Source organism: Vulpes vulpes, chromosome 2 (assembly GCF_048418805.1).
Source record: "Vulpes vulpes isolate BD-2025 chromosome 2, VulVul3, whole genome shotgun sequence".
Taxonomy (NCBI): domain Eukaryota; kingdom Metazoa; phylum Chordata; class Mammalia; order Carnivora; family Canidae; genus Vulpes; species Vulpes vulpes.
Window position 1 is genome coordinate 112,896,815 of NC_132781.1, and position 20,383 is coordinate 112,917,197.

The 20,383-nt window shown below is 40.3% G+C and overlaps 1 protein-coding gene across 2 annotated transcripts in view; it reads right to left on the reverse strand.

Moving 5' to 3' along the window:
- TAF3 (TATA-box binding protein associated factor 3) overlaps positions 1-20,383 on the reverse strand; it is a 178,698-nt gene that overhangs the window by 31,660 nt on the left and 126,655 nt on the right. Inside the window, exons 3-4 of one of the 2 annotated variants that reach the window (XM_026016693.2) lie at positions 15,220-17,048; positions 3,700-3,782 (exon numbers count right to left, since the gene is read on the reverse strand). In XM_026016693.2, the coding sequence (XP_025872478.1) occupies positions 3,700-3,782; positions 15,220-17,048 (1,912 nt within the window). The remainder of the gene's footprint in view (positions 1-3,699; positions 3,783-15,219; positions 17,049-20,383) is intronic. The other variant, XM_072749592.1, reaches the window with a different exon arrangement.

Consider the following 20,383-nt stretch of genomic DNA (forward strand, 5'->3'; position numbering starts at 1 on the left):
AGAGAGAGAGAGAGAGAGAGAGGGAGAGGGAGAGAGAGAACAAGCAGAGTGGGAAGAAAGAGAAGCTGACCCCCTGCTGAGCAAGAAGCCATACTGGGGGCTCGATCCCAGGACTCTGGGATCGTGACCTGGGCTGAAGGTGGACCGAGTCACCCAGGCACCCCTCTTTATTTTTCATACTTAAACAATATTTAAAATTGTCTTTCTTTTTAATGAGAAGCTTCTTTAACAGAACTTTCAGCCTTAAAAATCAAGCCACACACATTTAAACACAGAAGAGTGGCAGGTCCTGTCCTGCCAGCTCCTTCCTGACTGTCTTGTCTCACAGCCCTGTCCCTGACACCCCCCCCCCCCACCACATTACTTTGCTGCATCTTCTCCATAGAAACGAACAGACGAATGAATGCCGTACATCAGCTCACTTCTCCTAACTTGCTCAAAATACACTGTCAGTAAACGGTAGGACTGGGATGGCAAACAACCTGGCAACTGTGTTGCCTCTGGCCCACCTCCTGGTGGTGGGCACTCTACTCACCCTGCTCTGTGTCCCCAAGTACAAGGGTGACCACGATCCTCATCACTACAGCTACAGGCAGCTGCTCCTGGCCAAGCGGTGACCTACCCGACGGTTTCCTTCAGTGTGCTTCCCACTCACACTACTCACGAACGTTACAGGTGCTGAGACTGTAATTTCAGGGTGACTATTCCACTGTTCTCTATTCATCTTCATTACTGCCTAAGGGCAACCCTGGATGCCCATTACTGGGGGGCATGGCACAAGAATCTGAGGTCCCTGCAAAGTCATCTGGGATTTTAACACTCATCTATCTGGTGGAGGTACTCGACTTCCTATACAGATTCCAGGCATGTTAAGTGAAGACAAAAAAAAAGGTGTCTGTCTTGCTACGAGGACTAACATCAGAGAACAGAGGAAATAATCTAACCTCAAAGTACTTTTCCAGATCAAGGGCAGAAGACCTTCTTTATTTAGGAAAATTTAGAAACTAAATATTGTCTTAAAGATCTTTCAATGAGAGGGTATAATTTGAACCCTGTAAAGCTTTTCCTTTTTCCCATAATTTCAAAAGACTCTAATCCTCTGCTTGTTCTTTAGCAATAAACAACCCCTTCCCCCGGACTATTCAGAACCCCCTTTCTGAATCCCACTCTGCTCATTAATTTCACTTCAAAAGAGTCCTGTAGCACCAAGTGTGTACAAACTAAGTAAAGGCACATTTATATGAATCTGCCCCCTCTTTTCCATTATTACCGCCGTGGAATAAGCCATGCGTCCTTATGTTACGACAATAGAACATTACTTTTAATTTCATATAATTCACATGTGTCATAAACTATTCTTTTAATTTTTTTCAACCATTCTTGGCTTGTGAGCCATACAAAAACTGGCCATTTTGGCTCATGGGCCATAGTGTGCTGATCCTTGATTTAGATTTAAAAAAAAACAACAACTCTTTACTGATTAAGATATATTTTACATAAAATCCTATTACTATGTGACTTGGACCTCTTTTTCACTCTTATTTTAATTTAAAATGTAACTTATTTCACTTAATTTATTCCTTTGTTCATTATAAGTATTTCCTTGTGCCTGACTTTGGTCAAGTGATTAATTATTCATATAACATGGGGATTATTTACCTAAATATTTGAAAGTTCACATATTATATAATGTTATACTTTCATGGTCAATTTGTCTAGAATGTCTGAGCATTATAATTTCCCTAATACTGGACAGTCTGTTCCAGGATAATAGGATCTATTTTTTTTTTAAGATTTTATTTATTTATTCACAAAAGACAAAGAGAGAGAGAGGCAGAGACACAGGCAGAGGGAGGAGAAGCAGGCTCCATGCAGAGAGCCTGATGTGGGACTCGATCTCATGCCCCGAGCCAAAGGCAGATGCTCAATCACTGAGCCACCCAGGCGTCCCGATAACAGGATCTATTTCTCATGTTTCCCAGTGTCTCAGGTGTATGAGTGATTTATTGAGAGGAGAAAGATAGTCAAGAGAATGAATGGAAGATGCTTAAAGGTGGATGAGATGCATATAATTATCAAAGCTTTTTAAAAAAACAAAAAACAAAGTCTTTTCACAGACCTTTTTTTCTCCAAAGGGAATGAGTAAGCCAAACTCTTTTGTGGAAGTAAGGATTAAGTAATAGTGAGTTACTGAGAAAACAGTAATAAATGTGAACTAGTAAGAGAAAAGCATTTGTTGAATGATAAATAATATCTTCTCTTTAGAGGATGAGCCCAGGTACAGAATTTCCAAAAAGATGGTATCAATAGCTGCTCTGGCTAGGTCTCCCAGCTAATCAGCCTTCTGTCCTCTATTGGTGGAGGAAGCTGGACATTATTAAATTTTTTGTAGGTAAAATAGATAGAGGGCCTGGGTCAAACCGGTATCTGCTTAAAATGGACTGAATTTACAGTATTTTTGTTACACTGTCTAAGCTTGTCAGTAACACTACCACCCATTGTCTAGGTTTTTACTGATAAAACCAAAAAAAGTAATGTGGAAATTATGTGAATAATTTGGGTAAAAACAGGATGAACTATCTGGATTTTCTTTCAATCTTCAGAAGAACATAACATTTTCCTGGAAGACCATGTTTGCCTCTACAGCACCATTCATCATAATGATATTAGACCTTTTCATTGTGTTGTTTGGAGTTAGCACAAGCAGCAGCATAAAATACAAACTTTTAAGATGTAATGAACCACTGAGAACACAAGGCATGTTTTCTGTTGTCTAACTACTATATAAGTGCATTGCTCCTACTACCATCATTACAGTAAAATCTGAATGAAAACTTATGCCCTGTAAGCCCATTTTCTACATAATATTTGACTGTTTACAATGTAAACAAATCCATTTTCAGGCTTACTGGTGAAAAATAAGTTGTATAAGCCAGTACTTTCAGCCTATGGGATTCATTTAAATGATAAACAGTATGACTTTTACAAGAAGGATTTTTAACATAATTTACAAAGAAATCAGTGTTTTATCACCTTATTAAAATCACATAAGAGTACTGTAGGCCTTAATTTGTATCTCCAAAATGAATAAAAGAAACAAAGGCAACTAACTCACTTTAAAGCAGGGTGGGCTGATGACAGGATGATTCTGTGAAAATTAAGAACAGTGAACACAGGGTTTACATTTCTAGCCCTCTCTTGAATGAATGAATGAATGGGCAGATAATTAAGACTTTGGTTGTTACTATTATATACTGTTTCACTAAACCTTTGGCAGTCTCTTTGTTTTCAGGTACAGAATAAAACCATGAGAATCTCCATTCTTTGTCATGGTGAGTAGAGAATACATACTTGAGAAGGTATAACATTACATCCACCCGGATGGAATACGGCAGTCTACTCAACATATAGTTTCTTCCTTTTCAGATAACCAGGACATTCAGAATTACTCAGACACCATGTCATGTGTTTAAAGAAGAGAGAGAAAATAAGAAAGAAGGGATCCTCTAGGTCAAAGAAAGCAGTAAGCATTTACTCTGAGGAAAGAAACCGATACAATTTGAAAATGAAGAATTCTCAAAGGAAAGCTTGATCCTCCGTGTTCATCTCTGGAAAAGGTGAGATTCTAAACCCATTAGGAAAGAGCAGGGAAGGTTATGTTCAATTTCTTTCACTCTAATTGAAAACGTTTATACTTACATCTTGTCTTGGCCAGCACCAACTCTGAGAGTCAATCGGGGGATGACTGGACTTGGGGCTGGAACAATTGGCTCCACTTTTATCTGTTGAAGTTATTACATTAGAGTTAAACGTGGTTTCGACAAAATTCCTCCTACTCCTTCTTCTACTTCCTCATCTCCACAAACCTGATAAGCCAGTTTAAGCCTTGAATGTGGCTAAAATGCTAGATCCAAGGACCATCTGGGCTATTTTGTTTTTTAACAACCAAAGGCTTCGTGAGAAATTCTACAAACTTGAATTACATCGTGAACGTTATGGGAGTTATTTCTGTATTTTCTTAGTTCTGGTTAATTTCTTGGATTTTATGGTTAGAACTTTTAAACAAAAACTCCTCTAGATCATTTGGTGAACATTAATTTCCAGACTCAATAAAGTAGAAAAAAATGCACTGATACCTGCACCTATAAGCTAAAATGTATTTGTTTATTGAACTTGAAAAACATAAACTCATCCTAAGTTTGCATCATCATATAAGAAAATGGAAACACCAAGTGTAACTGCAGCATTAAACTGCTCTGTTTTTAGTTTGTGGTCAACAGATCTGCAAAAGAAAAAATAGACCTTTATAGAAGGATTTGTAGTGAAGGCAACATCTGCTGAATAAACTGAAGATCTTTGCAAATATTTGAGCTAATGGTCAAATATCAAGTATGACTTTAAAGGGGTTCTTCACACCTGTTGGTGTGAAGAGTTCACGGTATAATATTTTGAAGGAACAAACTGAACAAAAGCTCTGTAGCTCCAAATATCATCAATGTCAGAGATTTTCAACAGGTGTTTGGCATTTTTGGTGGGACAGTCCTTTGTTGAATAGAACGGTGCAGGTATGGCCAGATGTTCAACATCCTTGGCCTTGGGCCCTGTCATATGCCAACAGTCGCTGCTAGTTACTGTGATGATTAGCTGCAAGCCACTGACTTAAATATGTCAAGCCCAAGAATTAAATCCTAATAGGACAGTGTGGTAGTTCTAAAGGGGAATGAATCTATAACATAATGCTCAATATATCATCTAGTTAATACATTGCACATAGATCAAATTTACCATTTTTTCATATATTTTTAACTATTTCCTTTGAGTTGTTTTTTTTTTTTTTTTTAAATCCATCATCATGTCAATGCCTGTGGTTTCGACCATTCTCTTGAACAGTGGCATGTGGGAGGCAACTCAAATACTTACTGAATTAATAGCTCAAACACCTTCAACTCTCTGCCTCTGGGTTGTTTTGCCATCTGTCCAGAACCAATTCAAAATCATCCTCAAGGCCATCAAGTAATTCCAAAGAAAATTTTAAAGATCATGTAAACTTAGCAGAAACTCCAATTCCGTCTCTGCCTTCAACGCTGTGTATCTGGATCACCTGCCAAGCCAGGTAAGCACAGAGACCACCTCGGTTTAGCTTACTGCTACTTTGTTGTGCCTATCATAGGGGCTGACACACAGTCAGTGCATGAGACACAATCAAAGAAGTTGTCTGAAGCAACAATTTCAAACTCTTACCTCTTTCAAGACCTATCCTGTGATTTCCTTTCTACTTTTGTCCCTCCAGCTCCACCGGAGAAAGCACTGAGGCCACCAGGCAGGAGAACTTCTTCAGCCCACGCAGGTCTACAGACTTCTCTGCACCCAATACTGTACCAGAGTCCCGCTCCTCTGGTCTCTTAAGGAGACGTCCTCCTTATGTAGGCATCTTCAACCTCACAGTGCCATGATTTTCCACTAGTTTTTAAATATGCTCAATGATCTTAAAAAACCTGCTTGCCCTTCTGCCTTCTACTGACCACCTCTCCTATATCAGACTCCTGTCAATTGTCTCCTTCTTCACTTACTCATTCTTCAATCTGCTCCAATCTACTTTTTCTCCCAACCAGGCCACTGAAACCACTCTCCCCCAGACACCAATCATTTCCTGATGTCCTAGTATGCTTTCCACTGGGGGTCTCACTGGTCCCTTTCCTTCTCCTCTACTAAGTCCTCTGCTTGACCACATCCTCTTGGCCCTCTACACTTTCTTCAGTGGGTGTATCCATGTTCATGGTTTCAATGGTAGGTTTTACAATATGCCATGACTTCAAAATTTCCATCTCTAGACTAGCACTGATTGAGCCCAAGACCACAACAGAATATTACCTACTCAACATTTTCAACTCAATATCCTTTAAGCGTTTCATCTCACCACATCTAAACTTTAACTTGTCAACATTCTCACAAAAGCCCGCTCCTCCAAATGGTCACTTTTGATGCATGTCTCATTCACTTGCCCAGTTCTTTGGACAGTATATCCCAGTGGTTTTCCTTAAGGCTCTAGGGGACCAAGGGCCACGGAGGGTGGGAGGGCGGGCAATAAGAGCAAGACCCATGGATAACTAGCTAGGGTTTGTACCCACTTCCCCCAACTCTTTTTTAACAGAGGGTTCCGTATCTAAACAAATCTGAAAAACCAATAGTTTGGTCTATTTTGTAAACTATTAAGATTTCTCTACTTTTCTCACCTTTCTGTATTATCTGTAGGAGAACAGACAAATATATCCAGAACAAACATTTTAAACTGCCTGCTACTTGCCAGGCATTGTGATTGGATATCTTTTAGATGTTCTCATAGAGTTGTTTTTTTTTTTTTTTAAACAAACATGAGGGATAGGCATTATGGCTTCTGTTTTACAGGGAAAGGTATCATATATGAAGCAATCATTTTTCCTTTTCCTTTTCTAAGGTCACACAAACAGCAAAAGTAGGATTGGATTCAGTTGTTTTGTTTCAGAGAATGGAAAATTACATACAGTTACTATATTTCCTTAATTCTAAAAAACTTTAGGGTAATATGGTTATAAATTATGAGTAATATTCCACATTCCTTTAGCCTGCAATATTATTTAATCACTTAACCCTTCCTTAAGCTTTATTTAAAAATAAAGCTGCTCTACCTTGAAAAAGATCTTTACCATTACCATATTTCACACTGTTTGGTCCATATCACACTACACAATAATCATAACTCACACCTGCATAGCACCAAGTGTGTTCCATATATGTGATCCAGTTTGCTCTTTGAACTCTGTTTAGTAAGTAAATGATCTACCTGTAGGTCTCCTGACACTAAGTTCACTCTCACCTCTACCATGTTGCCGAGTCCTTTGTTCCGGTAATGCTGTTGTCTTACATGGAGCTGGCTACTCACTTTCCTGTAAATGTCTTTTATGATGAATGACATATATTTGTGAAATGGCTAGTGTTGGTTGTTGTTGTTTATAGAAAGGGAGAGAGAGAGGCAGGAGAGGTGAGGGGCAGAGGGAAGGAGAGAGAGGATCTTAAGCAGACCCATGTCCAGAGCAGAGCGAGACTGGGGCTCAATTTCATGACCCTGAGATCATGACCTGAGCCAAAATCAAGAGTCAGATTCTTAACTAACTGACCCACTCACGTGCCCCCAGGGTTGGTTGTAAAATCATTTTTTTCTATGTAAAGCTAACTAGTTTATATGGAAATTGTGATTGACTTTGGCCTCACCTTCATTCAACTAAACTGGCTTTTTTTTTTTTCTTTTTAAGATGTAAATAGAGGTGCTTATTAAACCGGCTGGGTTGTTGATGCCATCTTAAGTAACTTGTCAAGGTAAAATAATCAAGACATGGTTTATTTATACTATTTAAAAAGTTTAAATGATACTATATGTAAAAAAAGAAGCAAACAAAAACAGAGATACATCTTGTAAGTCCAATTAAAAATGGTATATATGTGCTCTGAAGAAAAAAGATATTTTGTAAACGTGTGGAATTAATGAATGATTCAGAACCCTGTTACCTTAGCTCCAAACTTTTCCTTGGGTAAAATTAGGGTGACCACATCATCCAGAGACATCTTTGAGAGTGAGAGTGGGAGCTATTATTTACGCCAAAAAAGTGTGTAAACTGGGATTGTCCTAGGCAAACCAGGACAGAGAGTAGCCCTCCCAACAAATACTTAAAACATTAATTTCATTCTTAAAGAAGCTAAATAGGATTTAACTTACAGATAATATTCAAAAATATTAATGAGGATGCTAATAATAGAGATACACAAAATATCATTTCTAAATTAGAATTTACCAGACTTCTGTTTACATTTTTATCCAAAATGCCTACCAAAATAAAAACAAAGACATTTCCTGCATTCATAAAGTAACTTCTCACATGTCCTTCTCAGAAATCACTAAACAAATGACAATTATTTGGAATTACTTAAAACCATTCGACTAATGCTACATTTTAATGGCATGAAGCCAAACTCTGGGGACAACATGAGCTTCTAAGGGTTAAAATAAAAGCACTGCACTTGAGAGTGAGCTGAGAATTGGGGCGCACAGAGCATTTACAGTGGATTACTAAGCTTCCCAATCCACCAAAGAGCAAAGTCCAGTAATAGAAGACTCCTTTGTAGCTAACTAAAAATACATTGTCAGTGGATTTGTCCAGTTTTATGTATAAGCAATACTGCTTTCACCTGAACTAATACTAGTAGTCATATAAGCCCCTTATTGCCATGTGCTGCATTTTTTTTGCTAATCTTCAAGGATTTAGCTTCTTTGCCACATACCTCAGGGCACCAACTGATAAAGCTCTAACTCTCCATTTTTCCAGGACACCAGCAGTGCGGCCTTGCAAAAAATGAAAATCGCTCAAGAGATTTAAAGGGGAAATTTATTTTTAAAATCCTGACTTGAAGCAAAGAGGTGGATTTTTAAAAAGCTTATCTATAAAGAATCAGTTTAAATTTAAATTCTATCTTGGAACTCTTTCATGCATTCCAGCTTTAAAGTTTATCTTCTGACAGGGACTTTCTGCAAAGGTAATGGGCAGCTTTGTCAATATAATCTGGCCAAGTTTTTATTTTCTATTTTTTTTTTAACGTTAAACTTCTTTCACTTAAAAAAAAAATGTGTGCTAGATAGAGGAGCAGCAAGTTCAGCGAATGCTAGTTCAGATTCCCATCTATGCTAATATGTCAGCAAAATATCCAGAAATAGTACTGATGAGCTATTTTTAATAAGCTAACATTTTGGATGTGGAATTATGATGACTGGCGAGCATCGTATTGTCTTTCTTAGCAATTAAGGTCTTTACATTGGTTCAATTTAGAAGCGTGGTCTGAGTACTGATAAACTGTTTAAGACATTAAAAAGACAGTCAGAAGGAAATTCTACGGTGTGGTCAAGTATGACAAGTGGAATCCAGCAAGGACAACTGAAACAGAAGGCAGGCTTCTGCTTTCGCTCAAGTTCATTCACACCCAGACCTGGAGATGGTCTCTGGTAAATGGCTACTGATTCCAACACACTCAAGGAAATGTTAGGTGACTGGCTTCCCCTTGGGACAGAGAGTTGTAAGAAACAGGAAGAGAGTATCTTCCTCTTTTTACTGGATTGAGTAAAAACCCTTCATTTCACTAGTTAATGATGAGAGCTGATGAGAAAAAACTGGAAAGGAAAATACTTTGTTCTAAACAGATGGAGGAACGATGGCAACCTTTTGTCAAAAGCACCAACCAGTAGGACTCTTTGGTGTTCTCTAAAGAACAAATTGTTTAAGTTCAATAAAAGATTATTTGAGGGCAAATGCTAAGGGAGTTGGAGCTAGATTAAAGAACCATGACAGTCTCTTCAATAAATGGTGCTGGGAAAATTGGACATCCACATGCAGAAGAATGAAACTGGACCACTCTCTTTCACCATACACAAAGATAAACTCAAAATGGATGAGAGATCTAAATGTGAGACAAGAGTCCATCAAAATCATAGAAGAGAACACAGGCAACACCCTTTTTGAACTCGGCCACAGTAACTTCTTGCAAGATACATCCACAAAGGCAAAAGAAACAAAAGCAAAAATGAACTATTGGGACTTCATCAAGATAAGAAGCTTTTGCACAGCAAAGGATACAGTCAACAAAACTAAAAGACAACCTACAGAATGGGAGAAGATATTTGCAAATGACATATCAGATAAAGGGCTAGTTTCCAAAATCTATAAAGAACTTATTAAACTCAACACCAAAGAAACAAACAATCCAATCATGAAATGGGCAAAAGACATGAAGAGAAATCTCACAGAGGAAGACATGGACATGGCCAACATGCACATGAGAAAATGCTCCGCATCACTTGCCATCAGGGAAATACAAATCAAAACCACAATGAGATACCACCTCACACCAGTGAGGATGGGGAAAATTAACAAGGCAGGAAACAATAAATGTTGGAGAGGATGCGGAGAAAAGGGAACCCTCTTACACTGTTGGTGGGAATGTGAACTGGTGCAGCCACTCTGGAAAACTGTGTGGAGGTTCCTCAAAGAGTTAAAAATAGACCTGCCCTACGACCCAGCAATTGCACTGCTGGGGATTTACCCCAAAGATTCAGATGCAATGAAACGTCGGGACACCTGCACCCCGATGTTTCTATCAGCAATGGCCACAATAGCCAAACTGTGGAAGGAGCCTCGGTGTCCATCGAAAGATGAATGGATAAAGAAGATGTGGTTTATGTATACAATGGAATATTACTCAGCAATTAGAAACGACAAATACCCAGCATTTGCTTCAATGTGGATGGAACTAGAGGGTATTATGCTGAGTGAAATAAGTCAATCGGAGAAGGACAAACAGTGTATGTTCTCATTCATTTGGGGAATATAAATAATAGTGAAAGGGAATACAAAGGAAGGGAAAAGAAATGTTGGGAAATGAACTAGGGGTGGTGGAAGGGGAGGAGGGCGGGTGTTGGAGGGGAATGGGTGACGGGCACTGAGGTGGACACTTGACGGGATGAGCACTGGGTGTTTTTCTGTATGTTGGTAAATTGAACACCAATAAAAATTAATTAAAAAAAATAAAGAACCATGAACCATTGTAATTGTTCTGATTACTGAAGTCATTAAAGCACAAGAGATCGCCATCGCCCATACTTTGAAATATAGTGGTTGAAGAGTTCTCTAAGGTCTCTCCAGGGACTACAATTTTCTCAACTCAAAATGTTCACCTAATTTCTGAGTGTGAAACTATGGTTAGCCTTCTCATCAGCTCCATCTGAGGTGACTGACTGAGAAGGCTGTTGTGGGTGACAAAGAACACAGACACCACTCATGCAGACCTGGGGCCAAGTCCTGGCTCTTCCACCCATCAGCTACAGCAAGCTACTTGACCTTTCTATGCAGTTTGCTCAACTCAAAATAGCAGTAACAGCACCAAACCCTCCAAGCTTTTGGGAGGATTAATTCATCGAATTCTGGCCAGGTCTGGTGCTCATATGCACTCACTAAGCAGCTTAGTGATGGTATCATATACCAGCAGATGGTATCATTTACCATCTGGATTAGTCCATCCAGTAGCTGATGTTGGCTCAAAATAACATTCATCAATATATAGGATAAAAATTGGGGGAATCCTTTACAGAATTTACGACCTTTCCATTTAGCAAATATCAATTATCTGTGGGTTGATCATCAATATAATTGGCTTGTTTTAAGGAAATACTGAAGAGTCATCTTAAATGACCAGCTGGTCTTCACTTGGAGTCTTCAATGAGAGGGGAAAAGAGAAGGCCTCTATAAGCCAAAATATTCTTGGAGAAGGTATGAAACTCATTTCTAAGCAGAGGTCATACTTTATGATGATGCCATCTCTTCTTGGTATTGACTGGGAAGGAGACAGAGGGAAGGGAGCAGAGGGTCAGAGATGTTTGAAGAGGCTGGTGAATAGCTAATAAGTGGTAGAGCCAGAATTCATATTTAAGTAGGTGTGACTGGCAAAGCCCATGATCTTCGGTGGGCCAGCACTGGGCCTATTTATCTGCAGGTTGTGACATCATCATTGTTTGGATGACATTCTACTGTGCCTTCTCAGATCAAGGGCATAAAAACATATTTTCAAATTTGACAGGTGGATTTTGGTTTACATTCTGTATCGGGTTATATGGACAACTGTTCAGTTCCAGTAACAAATGAGATATTTTCTTATTTAATTTTTTCACAGTAATCCTCCTTCTAAAAAACACTTAAAAATACCAAAAGTCAAATTGAACTAAAGTAGTCCTGTAACATTCCTCTAAACTTCAAAAATCCAAGTCATGTGGTACACACACTGACACAAGCACAGAGAATTTTAACTGCTCTGAAATATACCATCAGGTTTATCACTGCCGAAGCTATCATGTTATGCTTGTGACTGTGCAGCATAATTGCTCTTGATGTTTTCCATAAAAAGTTAGTTTGGTTCTATTTTAAAGAGCTAAAAGATCAGACTCCTAACCTTGACTAGTGTATGTTACTGCACTTGAGGAACACAAATTGTGCATGAATCATTACACTGTGGATTATTACCACTACTAGAAAAACAATTTTTTCTCCTGATGATGCACTACTGAGCCAGATGCCTTACATAATTTCAATTAATCCATTTTTAATTTAATGTAGGAAAGTGTAGTGGTTAAGAACATCAATTATATACCATCTGACAGCCTGGGTTGACATGGTGGCTCATGTTCTATCACTTCTGAGGTGTATGATCACGGGCCACTGGCCACCTTATTAATCTCTCCAAGCCTCAATTTCTCATCTTAAGGTGATAACGATTATGGTATCTACCTTACAGAATTGTGGTAAGAAGTTAAACTTACATGTAGTGTTTGCATGATGTTTAGCATGTAGTAATTACTCAATAAATATTAAGAATTAGTGTTTTGCTGCCTTTCATTGAATGTCACCACATCCCTGCTTTAAAGATGGAGCATCTAAGGAGTAAAGAAACTACAAAACATGCCCTGGATCTTAAGTCAGATTTGCTGGATTCCAGAGCCCATGCCTCCTTCAACTTACCATGCAGATCTCCATCTAATTAATGGTACCTTTATTGGTTTTTGTGTTGATAATGTGGATGTGGCTGGTAAAAACTTTATAGGCAGGTTAAATAAATACGGGGAGATGTTTTTCTTTTATTAAAACAATGCCCTTGCTTGCTGATCTGGGTCAACATCTGTAAGTTGCTCCTGTGAGCTGGTCAGGATGGGAAGGAAGAAGGACACTTGTGGCCCTCATTTTTGTGACAAAAGACATTTTCTCAGGGCAGCTAAAATGTGCCTTATTTTGATCTGCGGATATGTAAAGGAATTCTTCAATGCTATGTATACTTTCATTTACTTGTATGTCTTGATGCTTGGGGAGGAACATGTGGAGTTGAAAAAGGAGAAGTCAAGGTTTACGTTCAAGTCTCAATTTCTGCACCTTGTCAGTGGCATCTGCATGGGCTGCCCTGGCCTTTATCCTCTCCTACCTCCATCAAGAGCTAAACTTTAAAAGAATGCCAGGGAAGGAGAGATCATTTTTCAACACTGCTAAGCACAGCTGACCCTCCCCCCCCACCCCCCCGCCCATCAAATGTAAGTTAGCCAGTCTGGTCCATTGAAGTAGCAAACTCCACGTTACTATATTTTATGGGTTGATTCAAAAATGAAATAATATTACTTGCCTCTATCTTCAGTATGATTCACACTGCCTGGGCATTTACTTACATATGTGCCAGATACAGTACTGAGCACATCTCAGATGTACTCTCATTTATTATAAAAGTAACTTGCCCAGTGTCATACAGCTAAAAATGTCAAGCTGTGAACTCAGGTTTAACTCTAGAGACAAGACTATTTATTATTTTGAAAGCCTTATATGATAGCCAACTTTTATAAATTTTTATCTTTTGTCATTCATCTGAGCCACAACCCATCAAACGTGATACAAGGACTTGTTTTCTTCTGTTAGGTGAAGTCTAGCAAACTTGTAACTGAGCCTTTACCTCCAACCAAGTTAGTCTGAGGGACTTTTCTTTCCCAAAGTCAGGTGGAAAGGCAAGGATTGCTGTTACAAACCTAATCTGATGGGCTTTACTCAAAGTCATAATGGCCGTTGAAACAACTCCATTGACTTTCCAAAGTTAAGATGGTGATGAAAGCAACAGTACCCTGTTTGATCTACTGAGGGCTCAGCTGCCAAGGTGCTAGGTACATGACAGGTAAGTGATAACTGCTGCTGGGCAAGATCTCCAGCAATAAACATTTCGAGACCATGAAGAAAATATCTCTGTGTCAGTGACCTGGCTTTTGCTGGTTTTGTGACCTTGATCTTGGACAAGTCACCCCCTCAGACTTACTTTCTCGTCCACAAATATTGGTAACGATACCTACTGGACATCAGGCACAGGTATGTTAGAAGGAGAAAATAACGTACGTGCAAGTGCCAGGTGCCACATGAAAATACCAGAATGATAAGATGATTCTGAAAATGGAAACAAGAGTTGGATTTCTGTGTCTTGTTAACTTGCTGATGTTCAGTTTTTAGTATCAGGATTTCCATTCTACTTCTTCATATTTTGGAATAGCCAAGGGGGACAGAAAAAGCATAAAGGTAGGCAGAAAGATGTGAGAGCTGCCATTAGTGCTTGTTAGCTAAACTAACTTTTCTAGGTAAGTATGAAATTTGAAATATTGCAAAAATGCTGGTAATAGATCTGCCGTGTGTTAAATACATCTTAGTTTATTATGTGGAAAAAATTACTATGTATTCTTTCTGGCCAACCTCCAAGAAGACTGCTTTTCGAGAGGCAGGGAAAGGGTTTCTGAGAATTTGTGTGAGACACCGTGAATAGTTAGACTTTTTAAGAAAGTTTAAAAGAAATTTTCAGACCAACCAGTCAACCCACTGTAATCCAAGGAACCATGGACTGAAGAGCAAAACTATAAAAGCAGAGGTCACATCCTGGGTCCAATGGCTTGAGGTCTCAGTTTCTACAGACCTGCAGGATATGCATCAGTCTCCTTGGCTGTACTCTATGAAAGACTGACTTACTTATGTTGTAAAATACCTGGAATTATTCGCTGCCCACCAGCCAGGCTGCCCGATCAGCCTAGACACTCGGAAACATGTCCTAATCTTATAAAAGCAGAAAAGAGGAGGACAAGAGATGCTACAGAAAGTAGTAGACAGTCATAACCCCAAACACTTGCCAACCCAGCTCACCCTCCTTCAGGAGGGACTCCATGGGACTCTGTCCTCTGAAAACACTGCCCTCTGTCAAATGGACGCTGTCTTTTTTTGGGTACCTGATATTTGGGTACAAAGCAGTGTATGCTACACTTGATAATTATAAAAATATTATTTACAGGTAAAGATGATGGATTTTTTTTAACTGCCAGAGATTAGTCTGTTTACGAGAGGGCTTATAGTCTTTGATTAGCTCCCTCTTGGGCTATGAGTCTGTAACATTTTCAGCACAGAGGGGCTTGGTTACAAGTTTATGGGTCTTAAGAATTAACATGAAATCTCACAAGCACATGAATCGCCCTCTGGTTCACTGGCGGGCAGTGCACAGCCAGAACACGGACACCACCGCGGCCTTCGTCTACCTGCCTCTCTCAGAGGGACTGTTTCTGGACCGAGCCAGCCAAGGCCGGATGCTTACTTTTTCATGCCTGTGCTTCTCCTTCTCCTTTTCTCTCTTCTCTCTCTCCCTCTTCTCTCTCTCCCTCTCCTTGTCTTTCTTCTCCTTCTCCTTCTCTTTCTCTTTCTTTTTCTTCTTTTCCTTTTTGTCCTTTTTCCTTTCCTTCTCCTTGGGCTTCTCCTTGTCTTCAAACAGTTTGTCAGGGAGCACTGAGGACAAGGCGGGCAGGGTGGCGGGGACCCTGGCGGTGGCGGCGGGGCTGAACAGGGGCAGCGGCGCGTCCTTCGGGGGCAGCACCAGGGGCGCCGGTGCCGCTCGGGGCCTCTCCTCCCGCCCCTTCTCCTTAGCCTTCTCCCGCTCTCTCTTCTCTTTATCCCTTCTGCCTTTGTCTCGGTCTTTCTTCTTATCTTTATGCTTCTCTCTCTCCTTTCTCACCATGCCATCTTTCAACCTCACTTTTGGATCAACATCCTCAAATTCTTTTATTTTAAACTTATAGGGATCTGGCTCTTCGTCTTTAAGAAATTCCCTCCAGGGGTACTTGGTTTCCTTGGTGCTCTCCTTCTCCTTCTCTTTTTCTTTCACTTTGTCTTTCTCTTTACTCTTTTCCTTGCTTTTGTCCCTTTCCCTTTCCTTATCTCTCTGCTTCTCCTTCTTCTTCATTTTGGTCTTCAGTTCCTTTTTCAACTTCTTTTTGACTTCCACGGATGAGGGCAGTTTGGTTTTTTCCTCGTACACCTTGTGCAGAGGTTCGGGGGTGGGAGGAGACACCGAAGGAGAAGAGATGTAGGGAAAGCCGGGAGGCATGGCTGGAGGGGCTCCCATTTTTGCTTTACGCACGACCTCATCAATGGACGCGTCCATTGTCCATGAGTTGTCGGAACTCGAAGTTCCACCCGAAAGAGGCAGAGGAGTGGATCCTGACTTAGTGAAATTGTTGGAGGACGTGGAGGCTTTCGGAGTAGTACATTCTGAACCTGAAATTCTCTTAGGGCTGGTAAAGAGGTCTCCTTCTGATTCCGATCCAGAAGAAAACTCGAAAGGGTCTGGCTCTCGTTCAGCACAAGCCCGTGCAATCACGGCATTGATAGAGTCATCGATCGTCTTATCTGTCACGATGGCCTTCTTCGGCTGATTCTCATTGTTGAGTTTCCCAGCATCTGGAGGGGTCTGTATTTGTTTTACCTGAATGGTCTCTTTATTGAGTTTTTCACTTATCGTAGCTGAAGGAGTCCTATTTGGTGTTTCGGGTCTGACAGGTGCTTGGGGAATATGAGTCATAATCTTGGGACTCTTGGGGCTCTTGGGGCTCTTAGAGCGTCCGGGAGATTTCTTCTCTTTGGATATAGTTTTTGGTGACCGAATAGGACTTCCGACCATTGCTGGTGACTGGGTAGTTTTAGGCGATTTAGTCTTCTGTCCTGGGGAACTACTTTTAGTCTTTGTTTTAGGCGTAAATGACTTTGTTTCTAATGGTTTTGTGATTGGCATTTGTGATTTTGCAACTGGAGCCAACATTGGTGGCTCTGGTGATGGTGGTGCTAGGTCTGTATTGTCCTGTACGTGGACTGGAGAGAGCATTGGCGGAATCTTTTGGGTATTTATTGAGCTGAGGGGTTCTCGAGCTTCCAATACTACTACATCCAGCGTGTCCCCTTTAGTGCTTAATAGCCGTGGTCGCTTGATGGCAGGCATTTCTTCAGCTTCGGGACTATCCAACGGTCTCTTACCCAAGAAATTCTCATCATTAATAATTTCCTCCTCTTCCAATTCATCATCCTCCTCCAAGGGAACTTGCATGGCTTCTGCTGACGTACCACCATCAGTGGGCACCTGCTCTTCTTCTTCTTCTGGTAAAGGAAAAGAAAAGAGGTATTAGTGGAATATTTAGAAAACCCTAACAAATAAAAATGATGTTTCAAATATGATTTCTAGGCAAGAAAAGGAATTATTCATAGTGTTTAGAGAGTAGTAAAGTGGTAAATATTCAAGGATCTTCTAAACTTGCACATCATCGTTCTTTGAAGAGTGGTGACTGGATCCAGACTGATTATTTTCTTTTCAAGTGATTTGGCCTACTTTCAAGATCTGGAGTTTGCTAAGTATTTCCTGTTTGCTTCCTGTATTCCTAACCTGACTAAATATGGTCTTTCTCTTCCTTCTTCTTCTTGTGTACAGGTGTGCATACATGTGCACCCCTGCCCCCCGCCACCACATACATACTTCTAAAGATCAGGAGATGGGTTATTTTATGACTACTATCCTCAGAAATGACAAAAAAAGCACAGTTTTTTTAAGGACTCTTATAACAAATGTTGATTCTTGGGAGTTTAGAAAATACAAGCATCCAACCTGGATATGATTCATAAGCTGTTGTGTCTTCTGTTTTGTTTGCTTGATGTTGGCCACTTTCAGAGACAGCATGGTGCAATGGCATACATACTGGTTTGGGCATTAGAGAGACAGTGTTTCTGCTAGCATTCTGGCACCACAGAGCAACAGGCCATAGGCAATCTCTTAACTCCTTCAGCTTGTTTCATGACCTTTCAAAAGGGGCTAATGTTACTTGCCCTGCCTACTTGAGTAAGTTGCTTTAAGATCACTTTCTTTCTTTCTACACATATTAACTAAGCATATTACAGTTTAGCACAGGGACACAATGTGGATTGCACATAGAAAGTGGTTTGTACTATAAGGCAGATAAAGAGCTACAGCAGTTCAAAGCAGAAACAGATTACTGTGATATTAAAGATCTAAGGAAGATTTTTACTTATTAGGTAAGTGCTTTAGATATTTAGAGACTAGGAATGGTGATGTATAGGGAGAGGGAATAGATGCCGAAGAGATGGAGGTGGAACACAGGGAGCCAGGGATTAATTCATCTGGCAAGCAGGGTGCAAGATGGGGAGTAGTACAAAGTAAGCTTACTAAGGTGGCATCCACATCTTAGAAGCTTTGAATTCCAGAAAAAAAACCAAAGTGATCTTTGTTCTGCTGGTAGTTTGGACCTGGTGAAGATTTTTAGACAAGGAAGAAAAATCACAGGGTATAGGTTAGCAAATTATTCTGGCAAGAACATACATGATGGATGGGAGGTAACCTAATAATGGAGAGGTGACAAGTTAGGGGTCACTGAATTGATGTAGGTAAGTTACAACCGGGTCTGAACCAGAATAGTGGTAACAACAGGAAGCAATAGAGGTAGATGACATTTTTGAACACAGAATGAATGGAATCTAATAAATGATTAGGTCTAAGAATGGAGGAAAGAGTCAAGCACCATCTCAAGGCTCTGAGTCCTGGTGAGTGAGCATGCAGTCATTAAGAGAAATAAGCAGAGAAGGAAGATGACTATTAATCAGCTCAAGCCCTAGACACAGAGTTGGGTGAACAGGTAAGGATGACCAGCACAAGACAAATTTGGACATAAGGACTGTTAGCAGGACTTGAGAATGACACTATCACCCGTTCACAACCCTAAGTCAGAAACATCCTTCCAGACTACTTCTTTGTTTCTCCATTTTCACATTGTGAACACAGTTTTCTACTTTCCTATAGCACACTCTCCCCATCGCTATTACTGTTAGTTTGAATCCTTAGCACCTCTCCTCTGTCTTCTAACTAGTCTCTCTGCCTCCAGTTCCTGTCTTTCACATTGCCTACGCTGATCTTCTGAAACCACAAATCCAAGCCTATCACATTCCCTGTCCTAAGAACGTTTCATAGGTCCCTACAGCACTACTTTGCCAGAGGAGTTCCCTGAAGCCTGAGGGTTCTGTGGAGCCCCTTCAGAGCACCACACAGTACAGACTGGGTCCCCTAGTCTCTATCAAATGGAATGGTTACCCCTAAGATGATCTATTTCACATACTGAGCTTCTACAAAGGCTTTTGTTTTTTTGTTTCAGCAGGTTGAAAAGCAGTATTCTAAAATGTAAAATGAACCCAATTTCCCCAGCACTACCTATATGGTGCTCCATCATCTGATTCCATAATTAACCTCACCTTGCACTGCGTCCCAAACACTCTGCCATTCCAGCCACGTGGACTGACAGTTTCTCTAGGCCTTCCTTCAGTGCCTCTGCACATGCAGCTCCCTCTGCCTGGAAGGCTCTGCTCCCCACACTTTGGTGACTATCTCTTCTTAGCATCCAATCAGGTGTTCCCGCTCCCGTGACACTTTTTCTGAGCAACTAGAAATGATCACCCTCCCACTTTGGATTCTGCTGTGCTCTGGTTATATAAGCAACAAGCAAGTCTAGGACATTTACCATCTGGTCTTTTACAGAGGACTTTTCAGATTCCTGTTCTGGATCTACACAACTCAGAAAAATTGAATAGCCCTTTCCAGCCCTATCTTTATTAGAATGACAAGATGGACCTCAAATCTGCTCAGACTGCTAATAGGCAAACATGAAAAAATGAGAAGGAAGACAGCGTTAAGATATTCTCCAAGTGAACGAATAAAACATTTTAGAGTACTTATTACTGTAATATTTCTAAATTCCAAAGACCCTCCTTCTACCTCACAGAAGTTCATAAATCCCAATGATGCCAAAGCAGGAAGAGGAAGGTTTGGCTTAGGCAGGGCCCTTTAGAATATGTTAAAGTATATCTTATTCTTCTAATTCTAGATCTAGATCAGTTCTAGGAGGTGAGTCCCCCAGACAGGGCCTTTGAGGGAAGCCCTCGGACCAACACAAAGAGAGTCAGTTACAGGTTCTCCAGATGAAAGGTCTGGTTTGTTTTTGCTTTTTTAGCTAGAACAATTAGTTAGAGTTCACTATTCAAACTACTAAATAATAATGCTGGTCAATAACAGAGCTATACATTATAAAGTTAACTCTGCAATCCTTTTTTTTTTTTTTTTAAAGATTTTATTTATTTATTCACGAGAGCCAGAGAGAGAGAGAGAGAGAGAGAGAGAGAGAGAGAGAGGCAGAGGGAGAAGCAGGCTCCATGCAGTGAGCCCGACATGGGACTCAATCCCAGGTCTCCAGGATCTGTCCCTGGGCCGAAGGGGGCGCCAAACCCCTGAGCCACCCGGGCTGCCCTCTGCAATCCTTTTTGAGAAGATTAGAAACAACAACAATAACCCAACCCTCTTCACTATAATCTCTCAAAAACCACATAACAGCGTAAGTCCAGAGTTAGCATCTGCAGGTCAAGTGGATATCACCTCCTCT